This window comes from Urocitellus parryii, chromosome 5 (genome assembly GCF_045843805.1).
Source record: "Urocitellus parryii isolate mUroPar1 chromosome 5, mUroPar1.hap1, whole genome shotgun sequence".
NCBI classification, from domain to species: Eukaryota; Metazoa; Chordata; class Mammalia; order Rodentia; family Sciuridae; genus Urocitellus; species Urocitellus parryii.
This window is the reverse complement of record NC_135535.1, coordinates 110,310,746-110,327,068: the sequence shown is the minus strand read 5'-3', so window position 1 is coordinate 110,327,068 and position 16,323 is coordinate 110,310,746. Positions and strand designations below refer to the sequence as shown.

Here is a 16,323-nt window from a genome sequence, read left to right as displayed (position 1 = left end):
GATCGACAGAAGTTGAGAGGAGTTGGTGGCTGCCTCCGGCCGGCCGGACTTTGCCAGCAGCCGGGAGAGGAGCCGCCGCCGTCGCGGAGCCTTCGGGGCTGCCTCCCTCCTGCCGAGCCCGCAGCGCGGGTGGAGAGGGGTGGGGAGGGGGTCGGGTGCGCGAGAAGAACTTGAAACTGTGTGAAGGAATCCGAAGCAGATGAGAAGGGAGGAAAATAAAACAAAGTGGAGACTGCAGGAAAGACTCCACCGTGGTTGATTGTATCGGCTGACGCTCCAGGAGAGGGGCTGTTTCTTTTTTATTTTTTCCTCCCATTCTCTGGCTCTCTCTTTTAAAGCTACACCAGCTCTCTCTCTTTCTCTACTATCTCTGTATCACCAAACCCTGGCTGGCTCTTATGGGCATGAAACACTCCTCCCGCTGCCTGCTCCTAAGGAGGAAAATGGCGGAGAACGCTGCCGAGAACACTGAGGTAAGGAGGCTACAGAGCCCGGGCTCTCGGCGACCCCGCCGCCCACCCGGACCACCGCGCCGCCGCCACTGTCGCCGCCGCCACCGCCGCCGCTGCTCAGCACCTAGTGCCAAACTTTCCCCAGCTCCATCGCGCTTGCTTCTGCCGTCCGTCCGTGTGTGTGTGTGTGTGTGTGTGTGTGTGTACGTGTTGGGGGGGGGAGACAGTGCATGTCGTCTCAGGTCCCCTCCCTCGAGAAAATGCAAAAGAGTCGCTTTCACCCCATCACCCTCTCCTGCCACCCGCTGCTCCCTTCCCCTTCCCCCAAGTCCCAAACCCTGGGCAGTCGGGCTCCCCGGCCCTCTGCTCTGGGCCCCGTTAGGGGTTCCCGTCCCAGCTTTATGCAGAGCCAGGGTGGGTGATCCTGGGGCCAGGTCTGTTCCCTGCAGCTCCTTGACTGTCTCCTGCCCATCTCTCGGCTTTATCCTTCAAGCTCGAGTCGGTCCCGAGCTCTAGTTCCCCGCGATAATCACCGAGAGCTCCCGGCCGCGGGGGTAGGGGCAAGCCAGTGGTAGTACTTAGGCACCTTCCACAGATCCTCGGGCCCAGATTCGGGCCCGGGAGAAGTCTGCAATCCTTCGATGTTAGAGCAGCCTCTGGGGCGCTCAATCCGGGGAGGGCGCACTGGCCGAGGCCACCTTCAGAACCAGGGACAGCGCCCGCTCCTGCCGCAGCCGAGCCTGCGCGGGCGGTGGGGGCTGCGAGCCGACAGCTGCAGCGAGAAATGGGTCTGCAGCCACTTGTCCCGCAACAGCTGTCGAGGAGGTCGCTTTAGCTCCGCAAATAATACTCTTGCCCCCCGCCGGAGGCAATCCCATAGCTGCCCTTTCTACTCTCGAGTTGGCCCCGAGCCGCAGAGATCCCGCCGGGCTTTGCGTCCCAACACTCGAGGCTGTGTTCCTTCGCCTCGCTCTGACCCCGTGGTCATTACAACAACTGGACTATTCCGTAGGCTCTGGGCACCTGTAGTCACGAAGGGGTTCGGCGTGGGTAGCCCCCTTACCTTCCCGAAGAAATGGTGCGCCAAGGTGGGGGCGGAGTGGGGTATGTGTGATCATCCCTTACTCGGTGGCAGGAAAAAGACACAGAGAGCAAACTCCCGGGCTCTATTAATAGCCGGGTGTCTGGTGGGGCTGCCGTACATTTCACATATGGTTAACCATATGCAGCGTGGGGCGGCGAGGGGGGTGTGGCGCGGGGATTGTCCCTCTGTCTTGCCGGAATGCAAAACGGTGCAGAGAGACCCTTTCCGATCTTCTTTCCTGGAGGTCAGAACTCTGTCGCTAACCCCTAGCCCACAGCGTAGGCAGCAAAGCTTTAAAAATCCCCATTCCCAGAGAGACCAGAAGCAGCATGCATCTGGCAACTGTCGAATTCGAAACAAACACGCTCTGGGGCTTCAAAACAGCAGGGCATTTAGTAGCTAACGCCGTCTCCTTGAGTTCGGGCAAAGCTAGCAGGCGTGCGGTCCCCTCGCCGCCTCCATCTCCCCACCCTCCCACCTGAGAGCAGACATTCAGAACCCTGTGTAGGGCAAGGCGCCTAGCCTCACAGTTGACCCAGCTATATCATTCCCCTCCCCCTACGCCCTGTGATCACCCACCAGCCGAAAAGGTTTCTAAAAATAGCTCAGTCTCAGGGCCTTGCTCCTGCAACGTGTTGGGCCAGCCGGCACGTAGCAGTCCCTGCAGCCAGGTGGCTGGAGCGCTGGAAGAGAAAAGGCGCTTCTCTCTGCCTCCCCATCCCACCCCATTCCTTGCTTATTTTCTAAAAAAAATAGAAAAGAAAAAGAAAAAAAAAAGTTTTCGCGAGTCCCTATCCCCTGTAACCCGCCGTTGCTCGGGGTCTGGATGCAGACCCTTGCCGGGTTCCGCAGTATGCAGTGGCGGCTGCAGCGCTCCCTACTCGGCTAGGGTTAAAGGCGTCCGGAGCAGGCAGAGCGACGCGCGCCAGGCTATTTTTACTTGCTTCCCCCGCCGCTCGGCGCTCCCCCTTCTCAGCAGTCGCACATGCCAGCTCTGCTCAAGGCATCAATGAAAACAGCAGTAGAGGCGGCCGAGCTCTTGCGAGGAAAAAAAAAAAAAATCCACGCCGCTCACAGGGCACAGAGGCGGCGGGGGCAGGAACAGCCTCAGCTGGGGCTCCTAGGAGGGGAATGAGTAGGGGAGGAGGAGGTTCAGCTCTTAGCAACTTCCTTGGAGAAGGGGTGGAACCTAGACTTGGTCAAACGTGCCCAGAGAGGCATCCAAGCAGCGTGACTATCACTTGGTTCTCCTCCAGGAACTAGCTGTTTTTGGAATAAGCCAGAAGGAGAGCAGTACTTCCCAAAGTGGGGTACTGTGGGTTTGCGTGTATGTATGGGGACCTGCAAGAAAAGTCTCTGTGTATCATGTGGTGGGGGCGGGGTGGTGGTGGTAATGGTCCTTGGTCTTAATTCAAGGCGTATGAAGCACTCGCACTGTACCAGGAATAACTGGACACCCAAGTTCCAAACCACCTGGTCTCTACCCTCAAGGAACTCAAAGTCTGGTAGACAATTATGCTGGATGACATAATACCACCCCTTTCTGCTTTTTGTTAATGCTATTTTCAAGGCTTTATCTTATTTCACCTTCACAATAACCCTGCCTGAGAAGCCAAGGGTAGTATGCATTTCTTATCCACATTTTATTTGAGGACATTGAGGCAGAGGTCAGGCACTGGGTGGGGTAAATCAGCCTTGGAACACAGATTGCCCCCTCTTCTGATTCATTGCTCTTAGCCTTACCCTTGCTATTTCTAGCAAGATGCCATGTGTGAATGGGAGTGGATGAGGAGTGGGAGGAGAGGAACGTTTTGGAAGGAAGAGATGTGCTGAGGGGGGAGGCAAGGAGGATGGGAGGAGTTCTTTCACAAGGTAAAGACAGGGAAGGATTCCAGGAGGGAGAAAGCCAGGAATAAAGCTATGTATGTTGTGACCACAGTCCCCCCCCCCCTTAGTGAAGTGATGAGCTAGGGCTTGGGAGCCTCTAGGGCACAGGCTTGGTGGGCACACCTGGCCCTGGATGCCTCTGCTACCCCTTTAACAGCTTTGAACTAGCTGAAAGCCAATTTCCATAGCATAGTGGACAAGGCCCTTTAATACCTGTCCCATGTGACTCTTGGAAAAGATTCCTGACTTTATACCTGAATGCTTTTGTGGACAATTGTCCCTCTACCTGTGCTGTGCTTTCCCCCTTCTCTCTGGAGAAAATCTTCCTCCATCTGTGAGACCCAGCTCCAATGCGGATTCCTCTACACAGCCTTCCCAGATCTGCCACTTAGCCTCTCCCCCCAGGGAGAGTGAGCTTTCTTCCTTCTGTGTTCCTAACACCTACCTCTCACTTTTCCTATTGCAGGATAATTGGCCTTTTATATATCTATTTCTCCAGTTAAATAATATGATTTTTTGTTTGTACGCTGTTCCTAGTACCGAGACTGAGGCAAGTAAATAATAAGTATTGATTGCATTGATTCATGTGATTATGAACAAGTTCTTTGAAACTTCTGACTTTCTGGAGAATTGGGGCTCCTATCTCCCACCTCTCTGCTGTACTTAAGTTATTGTGGATCTTTAAAACTCAAAATGAAGAAAGATTCTGGGAATTGAGGTGTTGCTGCCACTCAGAGCCTGGGTACATTTTGGTTATTCATGTACCTATTCAATATTCAGCAATTACTGACTCTTCCTGTGGGGTGTTCATCTGAATAGCAGATAAATGGATTAATCACAATACCCACTTGTGAAGCATGGGGGGATAATGGACCCTTCTTAGCTGTTGCTTGCTTTTCTGATTCTGGGTGAAAGCCCGATGCATTATTTATGGTGATGACTCCCTGATTGGGATTTCATCACCTCAGAGGAGAGCACCCAGGGTGGGAAAGCAGTTTTAGCAAAGAGTCATTTTGTTTCTTGAATGTTCTGTTGAACTGCTGGCCCAGGGAGAGAGAATAACCATGGGCTGGGGAAAATCCTATGCTGTAACAGCAGGGCTGAGGGTACCAAGGAGCTGCCTGAGTTGTGGGGATAACTGAGCTGACTTCCAGTATGGTGCGACTTGGTGGTTTTGGCTAATGGATCCTTCACTTTTAACTGAAGCATTGTCCCTTATACAAAGACCTGGGAAAAGAAGAAGAGGAGCAAGAGGAAGCAAGACTTAGCTCTCCATCCCTAAGGATGGCCTCTGTCTATGTCTTTCTGAAAAGGGTGAGCACTGACTAACAGCGAGGTTATGGAGCCAGGCTGCCTGGTTTTAAATCCAGCTGTGAACTTGGCAGCTGTATTACTATGTTGGACCAGTTGCTTACCCTCGATGGGTCTTATAAGGTGGTTAAGATGGTTAAATGGGCTCATTCATGCACAGGGATTAGGGCCCTGCTGCATTCATGGTGAGCCCTGAATACGTGTTTATGATTATTACTGTGCTAGCATTTTGGAGTCTTGCCCGAAAAGTGCAAGCTGGATGGACTCTCCAGCTGAAATGATCCATAAACCATCATCCACATCAATTTTTCCTCCCTCAGCCAACACTGATTTCAGGCCTTAAGTGAGCTCAGGAGAATTAAGAAGATACGCACAGTCCCCCCACCACCGCCCAGGCAAATTTGGCTTTGTAAAGAGTCCTAAATTGGCTTTTGGCTGTCAAAGAGGGTGAAACACAACACTCCCGTCTCCAACTCAGGAGTGGGTTCATTTCCTCCTCTTTGCTAACTGCAATGTGAAGTGATTCTCACGTGCCGCTGTGGAACATGCAAAAATCTGTAAAAACATTTCTTACACCTTGCAGCCTACGGTGCCAGCAGGGAAAAACGGGCAGCATGGTAACATGCAAACTGCCAAGGTGACTGCAAGCAGTCATTGGGTGTGCGAAAAGTACCCTGTGAACTAATTTGGTCAAGGAATAGATGGAGCGAACAGGCAGAGAACCTCCAGGAAGGTCATTCTGTCCATGCTTCTGCCTCTGAGTACTCTAATTTAGGATGGGTACCTGGCAACTTGGTTTCTTGTTTGAAAGCTTCAGAGAAGGCAATTTCCCATCTGTTGGAGTTTTTCAGTAATCAGGAAGTTCTTCCTAGAGTCTGACCCCAATCTTTTTTACTGTAATCTGAGTCCCCTTTGTTTATGCTATCCTAAAGGGAGATGAGAGCTGTCTGGTTACATTCCACTATGAATTGTATTAGGTGATTTCACCTTCTTTACTAGTTTTCCTTCCAAATGATTCTAGTTTCTTCCTCTGATAGTCTGGTATTCACCTTTTCATAGGAATAGTAGAGAGAGGAGTGTTTGAGAAGATTTTTCCTTCCAATATTATGGAGCCCATAGGATATTTCACACATAAAATGTCTTTTCTTACTTCAGTTGAAATTAGAATTCCCTCAATCATCAAAGCTTTTCCAGGATTCGTAATAGGTGACCCATAAGTAAAGATCTCTTTTTCAAGTGCAATTTTATAAGAGCAAAAAGCTTGATATGCACATTTTCATAATGTCATAGAATCTTAGAGCTGAAGGAAACTCAAATCATTTAAATGAAGAGATGAGAACACTTGTCCGATGTCAGAGTTCCTCAGCATTGGTGGAGAGATCTCCTTTATTCTGGTCTGAGGTTTTTATTTTTTTTGTGCTAGTTTTTTGGTGTATCCTGATCTGTACTATCCAAAACTCATATTTCTCTACACAAGACCTAGGAATTGTGCACAGTGAGAGCTCTCTCCTCTTCATATAGCCCTAAAATGCTTATGTTATGATTTCATTACATGGAACACTGTGAAGTACATATGATCCCCATTGTACAGATTGAGAAGCTGAGGCATAGGAAATTAGAGTTACTTCCCAGGATTCCAAGCTAGTAAGTGATGAAGCCAGGACTCAACTCTGGCTTCCCGTGCTTTTTTCGGTCCACAAGACTGAATCTTGTAATCTGAGTCACCTTTGTTTATACTATCCTAAAGGGAATAAGGCATGAGACTGGTAAGGCATGAGACGGACCAGAGCAGAGACTCAAAATATGAAGATAGGGGGCTGGGGTTGTGGCTCAGGGATAGAGCACTTGCCTTGCATGCGTGAGGCACTGGGTTCAATCCTCAGCACCACATAAATAAATAAATAAAATAAAAATACTGTGTCCATCTACAACTAAAAAAATATTTTAAAAAAATATGAAGATAGTATAGAGAAATGAGCAGGTGAAATACGGAACAGTGGGTTTAGGAGAAACCCCGGGAAGGACCGCAAGCTCACTTTCTTTTATTTCCAAGACTTCTTTCCTGGCCTCCACCACCGTCCGCCACCCGCACCCCCAGAGTCCTCAGTACTATGCCCTGTCGGTGACAGGGACCTGGCATCACTTGTGACAAGGACAACCATCACCCCATTCCCTGTATGCACCTGAGATAGATCGATGCTTAGAGTCCTCATTGACGGACCAGGAGAAAGACTCTCATTTAACAAATTATACCATTTTGGAAGCTCGACACAGGCCATCAGTCCTGAGTCTGCATCCTCATCCAGCTACTTTAGCAGGAGGAAGTGAACCCTAAACAGTGCAGCACAGGAACTTTGTTTTTCAAATTTATCTTTGTAGTTTTATCTCCTGTGTTCATTTCCTAGGGTTGTTGTAACAAAGCCCCACAAACTGGGTGGCTTTAGACAGAAGAAATTTATTCTTTTCACAGTTCTGGAAGCCAGAAGTCTGAAATCCAGATGTCAGCAGGGTTAGTTCCTTCTGGAGATTCCAATGAAAAATCTGTGCCTTGCTTTTCTCCACGCTTCTGGTGTGTGCCAGTGACGCTGGGCATTCCTTGGCTTCTAGATTTAATCATTGCAGTCTCTGTCTACATCTGCACATGCCATTCTGCTGTGTGTGTGTGTGTGTGTGTGTGTTTGTGTGTGTGTGTATGTATGTTTCTCCTCTTCTTATGAGGACACCAGTCTTATTGGATTAGGGCCCTCATCCCAAATCCATATGACCTCATCTTAACTTGATTGTATCTGCACAGACATGATTTCCAAATGAGGTCATATTCACAGGTACCAGTGATTAGGAATCTAAAACATCTTTTGTGGGGGGGCACAGATCAGCTCACAACATTACCCAACACAGTGCCTGGTCGGCAGGACATGACTTCTGAAGGCCTGAACAGTTGACTAGTCAGTGTGACATTCTCTCCCTTGATCTCTTTCCTGCTCCTCACTCAACTATCCATCTTGTCCACTGGCTTCTCAGAGTCTCTATCCTGGCCTTTTCCTTGATCGGTAGCAGTGATTATAACAAGAGCTACCATTTTAATGTCCATATTATGTATTGGGTACCCTGTTATGCCCTTAGTAAGCATTGTCTTATTGAATTTATATAATACAGAGCAACTCTTACTAATTGCATTTTGCAGTTTGGGAAACTTACACCTGTTGTGGTTAATTATGTTGATCAAGGTGATTCAGCCAATGAGTAGCCCATCTGGAATGCTCTCAGAGTCGGAATGTACTCTGCTGGTGGTGTGGACCTCTCTCCTCTCTTTGACCTACATGCACAACCTTGACTTCTTCCCCTTCGCCCCACAACAGCTCCTACCCATCTGGAGATTCAGGAAGGAACTGATAAACTTCCAGATATGAGAAAGGGCTCATGACTGTTGGAACCCAAGAACCTGTAATAGGGTTTATATCCATCATCCTCCCAGGGGATTTGCTTTATAGTTGCCAGAGGGATGATTTTATTGGTAGAATTGTGAGCGTATTCATAGTTTATCTGAAGGATTTTCTGGAGAGCAGGAGGAACAATGAAAAATTAAACCCCTAGGCAGCTGACTTCTTTGTCTCCTGTGGAGGTTGAGTACAGGCTCTGGGCTCTGTCTGGGTTCACACAGGAGCTTTGCTGCTTCCTAGCTTCCGAAGGTCACTCCACTTACCTGTGCCTGAATTTCATCATCTATGATAGAATGATATGACATGAACATTAAATAACTTATTTCATGTCAAGCACATGTCTGGCATCTGGTGAATGCTCAAGGAAGATCAGCTAGTATTAGTCATCTGGGCTTATCTGTTGGCGTCCCAAAGGGGGTGCAGATGCATAAAGGGCATTTACTGGTGACATTGTGGAATCAGTACTCACAGAAATGGAAGCCAAGAAGTTGAGGAAAGGCCAATTCATTCTCAGCTCAGTCCGCAAGAACCAGGAAGACGGCTGGAAGCAGGACTCCGTAGCACCCTGGCCCAGGGTTCCACCAGTCCTCACGAGAACAGTCCAGTTACAGGAGGCTGAGGGGCTCTCTGTGACCCAGAGGCTGGCGTACCCCACTTGTGAGTCAGCCTGACATTGCTGGGACCAAAATGCCTGAGAGAAACAGAGTAAAGGAGGAAATTAAAGGATCAATTTTAGTTGATGGTTTCAAAATTTCCTGAGGTGAGACAAACCTCTTGGCAGAATGTTCTAGTGGAGGAAAGCTCTCAGGTCACAGAAGCCAGGGAAGAGAGAGAGAGAGAGAAGGAGGGGGAGAGGACAGGGTTGGAGACAAGAAATATCCTTCCAGGGCACACCTCCAGGAATCCATGTCCTCCAGTGAGGATCTACCTACTCACGTTTCCACCTTCTCCCTCTAATGCCAAGAACCATTAACTCAGCAATGGATAAAACCAGTGGTGAGTTCAGAGCCCTTAAGATCCCATCACTTCCCAAGAGCCCCATCTCGGAACGTGGCTGCCTTGGGGACCAAGGCTTCAACAAATGAGCCTTTGAGGGACATTATATATCCTAACCATCACAGGGATCTAGAACCCAGGTGTTTATCCACATCTTCAGAATGAAAGTGAAACTTCTCCATGTCCCTAAAAATGTGAGGAATATGGGGAAGCTGGGAGTATCTGTCTGTCAAACTGCAGACTTCCTGTGTGGCTCTCAATATGCCCCTCCCAGACCTGCTCCTAGAAAGAGCACAGTTCCTATTTGTTCACTCCTGCATTAATGGGTGATTTTTCTTCAGGTTCCTATTGACAGAAACTGAGGCTAGGGGAAGGAGGGAGGGAGGGAGGGAGGGAGGGAGGACAAGAGAGAGGGGGAGGGAGGGTGAAGGGGGGAGGGGAGGGGTGAAGGGGGGAGGGGAGGGGAGGAGGGTTTTACCAGACAATTGGGTTTTTAAATACCAGGTTAAACCCTCTGTCCTATTGGCCATAAATCCCATAGTGTGTGTGTGGCCCGACCCAAGAGTTGGTCCAGCTAAGACCACATTGAGCTAATGCCACTAGAAAGGGAGTGGCTATTAGCAAATTCATCAGCTGGGGCCCAATTTGTCTCTCTATTGTGAACGATGATCTCATGTTAGCTGCAGTAAAGTGGTGGCCTTTCAAGATTGGGCCTCCCAGAAAATGAAAGACTGTAATTCCCACAGACGAGTTAAATTCGAGGACTTCATCTCTCCCTGACAAGCAGTTATGACAGCAATTCTCTGAAGAGGCTCAATCAGAGAATCCCGCAAAAGATTATAGCCCATCAGAAGCGTAGATAGGATCCTAATTAAGCAACGTTCTCATTCTCTATTAACATGAATTAGTTTAACTTTTGCCTCCAGGTACATAGTAGGAAATTGATGACTATTTAATGAATGAATAAAAAAAAATGTGTGTATCACATGTAACGTACTAACTTCCTTTTGTCAGAATCTTACTTCTCTCCCCACATTGAAGCTGTGGGCCCAGGAGGATACAGGGGCAAGTTTTGGAGTCCAATCTTAGTTTGAATTTCATTTTCATCCCTGTGGGACCATAATTGTAGAGGGCTGCCATGAGGATTAAATTTAATAACAGGATAAGTCATAAAGAAACTTGACAAATGTTTTGAATGTTTTGTTCTTTTTCTTCCTGTTATAACTTTAAGTTTATTTGCCCAGTGTCTGTTTTGCTTTTAAGGGAAAATTTATAGTTCAAAGTGGGAACAGTCACTTCTAATGTTCAGTGAGAGTAGATATAAATAAGCTAATGCAGGCAGGCTGTAGGGCCCGTGGGGCTGTTTCTGTGCAGGGCTGTGGATATGCATCTGCATCAGGAGGTACTTTAAGCAGAAGTACATATATTTACATACATATCAAATGTGGTTTTCAATTTATAACATGCAATATGTAAGGTGAAAGTTTAATTATTTGCCTGTAGCCTCTGAGTTAGTCAGAGTCTGATGTCTCAGCATGGGGGAGTGTGTTGTACGTTGGACACACGTTAGGATGAGTCCAGTTGTAAAAATAGTTGAGGGAGAGTCTGGTGGTTCTAGATCTGAGATTCAGTGTCAGAAAGGATATGCAGTCCTGATTTCACGGTCTGATGGGCACCATTTGTTATGTAGCTCAGGTGTACTGGTCTTCTCCAGGGCTGTGTTCCAGGCTACGTCTGTCTCTTAACCCCACATACTCTCTTCAGGACATCTCATCCACTCCCTTGGCTTCTGCTGTTTCACCTGTTGGGAACTTGGTCCCCACGGGGTGTAGTATTGGAAGATGGTGTGGAACTTTAAAAGGAGGGCTGAATGGCACGTCCTTGGGTCGACTGGAGATTGAAGAGATTGAAAGGATTTAATAATGGGAAAAGGCATTTCTGATTTAAGATATGACTGCTCCTCCATGTGCTTCTGCCACTCTGTGCTACAATCGGCCTCCCTTACCAGACGACGAACCAATGGGGTAGCCCCATCTTGAACTTGGAATTTCCAAAACTCTGAGTTAAATAGCCTCTTTTCTTCATAATCCTGTCTCAGCTATTTTGTTACAGTAATGAAAAGCTGATTAGTACAGCTTTCTTCCTTGTTTATTTGCTAGTGATTCTCAGACTCAGCGCTGTAGCCCAAATCTGTCCTTGGAGTTGTCCCCTCATGTCTGACTGCCACTTAGAAATTTTACAGGGGCCTCAGACTACTCAGGGTCCCCTCCTAAGTCCTGCTCTTTTCATTCCAACCCAGCCCTCCTCCATCATCATCATCTTTCTCAGTGTTGAGTTTCCAAAGCCACAAACCTATACTCTTTTCTCTCCATTCTCCATAAGTCTTGGTGACTCTACATCTTCAGTATTTATTTCTCCTCTTTGTCCTGAGTCTGTCCTCCATGGTCCAGGCCCACCGAGGTCGTCCTGGTTTGTGTCTCTTCCTCTCATGTCTGGATCTCCCTGGTGCCCTCTTGATCGTCTCCACACACTCTTACTCTCTTTGCTTGGTTCTACTCTGATAATGGCCTGGATGCAGATTCTAAAATGGAAATTTGATTATGCTTCTCTCCTCCTTAAACCACTTGGTGGCTCTTCCATTATTCTTAGAATCATGGCCCTCTCTTGCCGTGGCCTATGAAGCTTTGCATACTCATGTCCCTGAAGACTACTCCACCTTCATTTCTAGACCTTCCCCTTTGGCTGCAGCCACAGGCAGCGACTTCCTTCTCCTCGTCGCCTGGACAGGTTCTACTCTTCCTGAAGGTCTCAGTTTAGAAGTCACCTTTTCCAGGAAAGCCTTGTCCGCCACCGTCCCTTTACCCGAGTCTGGTTTGGTTCTCCCTCCTGTGTTCTTCCACGGTGCCCAGGACTCTTGTCACAACACACAAGACACTGGATTCCATTCCCTGACTCCCTTGTCTGAGAGTCCACTGTGCACGTTTTACGAGTGGGCACTCTGTGTGATTCGCCATTCAATCCCCAGCACCTGCCACAGGGCCCACGGCCTACTGCAGGCAGAAAACCATTTGTCCCATGGATGGTCATGGCTACAGGTGCCTTTCCTATAGGAAAGGCCCTACTGATATATCAATTAAATGAAATCTCTACATATTGCTACCCTTTCTAATACACTGGTTGAGGCTCTTATCAGTCACACAGGACCCCAATATGGAGTGAAGCTCAGAGGTCACAGCTGTCATTCCCCCCGACCCAAAAGCAAGGTGGGAGTCAAGCTGTGCCAGTTAGATGTCCACTGCTGAAGAGCAAAGTCAGTACCCTGAGAGAAGGTGTGGAGTCCACGCCCACTGGCACGAGGAGGTTTTCAGACAGAGAAGGGGAACTGCACAGATGTCAGTCTCAGAATGAGTTAAGTCAGGCTTTGCCTGGGGAATTCCTGCACTTTGGTCGTGGGAAGAGGCAGCAGAGATACCCTGGAGGCTCCTCTGAAAACCTGGCTTGGGACAGAAAGGTTTAGGGCTTGGCTCAATCAGTATCCTTTTCCTACTTGACCTGATCCATCATCTGGGGCTGCGCTGAGTAGGTCATGCAGGGAGATGTTCCTGGACCAGGGCTTCGAACTGCCCCGAGGCTGTGGCCCTACCAGGCTCCATGTCTGCGGAACAGATGTTTCCTCTGCCTCAACTTGGCCCAGGCCTCTTTTATTCTTGCTTGCTCTTGGTCCAGTATGGCCTTTCACTCTCCTAGGTATAAATTTAAAAATAAGGTGTCCCCCTACTTCCAGATGTAAAGAAAACCAAACCAATGGCACAGGCTTCCAGCACTGCAGAGCCCTGGGACTTTGTCCATAAGGCTGGTGGCTTTTCTTTGAGGCTTTACCAAACCTGCACCCCACCCCGGTTCTTTTTCCAGCTTTGTGTCAGCCTCAGGGATCCAGAGTCTTGCAGTCCTTCCGGTCTATCCCTCCACCTCCAGAATGCGTGCCCTGTGATCTCGTGAGGACGGTGGAATAGATCGTGAACCCTGAGGAGGAACTAGCTGCCTCAATTTTTTTTCTCTTTGGTACCAGGAATTGAACCCAAGGATACTTAACCACTGAACTGCTTCCTCAGCCCATTTTATATTTCTGAGGCTGGCTTTGAACTCGTGATCATCCCGCCTGAGCCTCCTGAGCTGCTGGGATTAAAAGCATGTGCCACTGCGAGCTGTCTCCCGCCTCCTTTTGTAAAATTTAAAAATTTTAAGACAGGGTCTCACTAAGTTGCTTCGGGCCTCACTAAGTTGCTGAGGCTGGCTTTGAACTTGTGATTCTCCTGCCTCAGCCTCCCAAGCTGCTGGGATTATAGGCGTGCGCCACCACACCCAGCTCAGTTGTTTCAACTTTTCTAGGTCCTTCCCTCCAGTTCCTCTTGCCCTCAGCTGATACCAGGTAGCATAGCAAAAGTAGCCATGATCTTGACTCAACTCGGCCCTGACTCAAACCTATCTGAGAAGTGCCAGGGATGATTCACCTTGATCCCACTGGTTGGCCCTGCTCCTTAAATAAATGGCCACAAAGTCATCAGGGCATTTTGAAGAAGTAGAGAGTGTGGTGCCAATCTTGAACTTGTTGTTATTACCTTGCCATCTCCAGTGCAGCCTTGTGCCTGTCTCCCTTTAGTGAGTCGTCAGTGGAGCTGGGGACGAGCTCATTGCCACCCTCCACGTGGCTTCCCCTTCCAGACATGCCCACGTGTGCTAAATTCGTGATGTTGAAAATGGAGTGATGTTTTCCCCCTGGGTGGCAAATGGCATAGAAAGTAGAGGTGGGGGGAAAAGCGAGAAGGTGCTGTCAATCTGTGGTTTGACTTTGCGGGGAGCAGAACTCCTCTGGGGCCCTGACTCAGACCTAAGGACACAGGGTGGGCAGCCTGAGGCAGTTATTTGTCTGGGAAAGAATGAACTTTTCTCCTGAAACCTCCTCCTTCCTTTCTGCCCTCCACCTGCTGGCTCAGCCTTCTCCTCTCTCTCTTTCTCACATTCTCAAGCATTAGCTTCTAGGATTCTAAGAGCACCCGCTCTATTTTTTTTTCAGGCAGGAGAGACGAAGAAGGGCTCGCGCCCCAGGTGGCAGCCCCACTTCTCCACTCTGCACTCCGTGGGCCTGGATGTTGGAAAGCATCCAATCCCAGGCAGCCATTCCTTTCATACCCACTCGATCGGGCAATTGCCGCATAACCTGACCCAGATGTCAGGGACCTAGTCTGTTCTAACTGTGGAAAGGGTGGGTGAAGGAGGGAGTGAGAGGGAATATCTGAGTTCCAAATTTGTTAAAACCATTCTTCACTGCCATCCTCATATGTAGGACTGGACAATTGTTTCCAAAATGCTGAAGCCTGGCTCATCTCCCAGGCCTGAGCTAGGATGTCATTCCTATTCCTTTGGGCACATGGCTGGTACCAGCAGCTGAGTTCCACGCTGGGGCCTTGGGGCGGTGAGGGTATGGCCATCCCTCAGAGAGGGCTCTTTCCACCCGCACTGGACAACTTCTCTGTGATTTGCTGCAATGGGTCTCCTTGGTCTCATCTCAACCTGACCCATCCAGGGCATCAGGCGCTGTTGGTTGATGCATTTTACCTGATACCTTCTGTTCTTTGGGCTTCTAAGCCCTGCTTTCACCTGCCTCTCTCTTATGGTTTGATCTTAAATGTTCCTCGAAGCTTCATGTGGGGGTGGAGCCTAGTAGGAGACAGTTAGATCATTGGGGATGTGCTCTCAGTGGGGATATTGGGTTCTAAACCCTTTTTCTTTCTCTCCCTCTTTTTTTAAATTTTATTTTATTTTATTTATTTTTCTTTTTTTATTGGTTGTTCAAAACATTACAAAGCTCATGACATATCATCTCTCCCTCTTTTTGCTTCCCAGTCACCAGGAGGTAAACAGACCTCCTACACCACATGCTTGTTGCCATGATACTTTGCCTTGCCACAGGCATAGAGGCAACAGGGCCACTGAAAACTCCGAAACTGTGAACCAAAATGAACTTTTTCCCACGATAAGCTCTTTTTCTCAGATATTTTGTCATAGCAGTACCAAGCTGACTAATACACTTTCCAATGTCCATTACTGTTCTTTCTTGGTTGCTGATGTGAATTCTTCTTCCTTACTTGATAGTGGTGCCTCTAGCTTACTGTCCCTGGATGATCTCATCCTCTCCCACCTCTTGGGACATTGAGACCTGCACTTATGGATAGATTTGTCTTCCTCTGTGTTCTTCAGGCACTTACAATTCAAGATGCTTCCCAATTTCCTCATCTGCTTTTTTAATTGGATGCCTATCTCCATGAAGGACACTGTCCTTCCTCCCTTTGTCCCACCAGGAATCAGGAATTAGACTAGAGGCCTCCCTTACTGACACTTCCACTCACCCAATCCCAGATGATTCATAGTAAAATTTTGCTGATTCTACCTATTTTTTTTCCCCTGTTCTGGGGATCAAACCTAGGGCCTTGCACATGTTAAGTAAGCACAATTCTACTTTCTTAACATGGTTTATTTCTATCTTCTTCTCTTCACCCACAGGGTCTTAGATCAGTTTTTCCACCCGGGGAGGAAAAAGAACAAAAGTTATGACCATAAGTGAAGCTAAGAAGTGCTGAACCCACGGGGATCTAGCATGAGAGCTTCTTACGGGAAACATTTTCAATCCCTCCAGCATCACCCGATCCTAGAAAGCTCTAATGTTTTCCTCTTCCCCTCATAACCAGATGGGCTTTGTCTTGGGGATTCTGGAAGCCTCTTTGCAGAGATCTGACACCTGGGCCAAATGTAACATGGATGTGTTGAACAGAAAACTCTGCTTTAAGTTTCCCTCCTGTTTTGCCCTGAGTAGGGAACTGACGGGTGACCATCTGCAAGTCCTTCAGGACTTTTGGAGCCTGCTTAATAACATTTTGTGTGATGGTGGTAGGGGCATGGGGGACACCACACGATTCTCTAGGGTCTTTTTGGGTCTCTGTTAATTCTACTCTTGCAACTGCAGCTTTTAGTGAATACAGCTGCACCTGGACAGTGCAGCCATTTCTCTGCAGGGTGAGCACCATGTTGTATCTTCTCTACTCCATTGTAGCTGGATCTTTTTAGAAAATCAGTTAAGTGCCTCTTCCACATCACT

The 16,323-nt window shown here is 48.3% G+C and overlaps 1 protein-coding gene across 1 annotated transcript in view; it reads left to right on the top strand.

Annotated features, from left to right (window-relative positions):
• Window positions 1–398: 398 nt before the first annotated feature.
• The window catches only part of Prmt8 (protein arginine methyltransferase 8), an 86,130-nt gene continuing 70,205 nt past the window's right edge, over window positions 399–16,323 (top strand). The window contains exon 1 of the mRNA XM_026407261.2: window positions 399–473. Within this exon, the coding sequence (XP_026263046.1) occupies window positions 399–473 (75 nt within the window). The remainder of the gene's footprint in view (window positions 474–16,323) is intronic.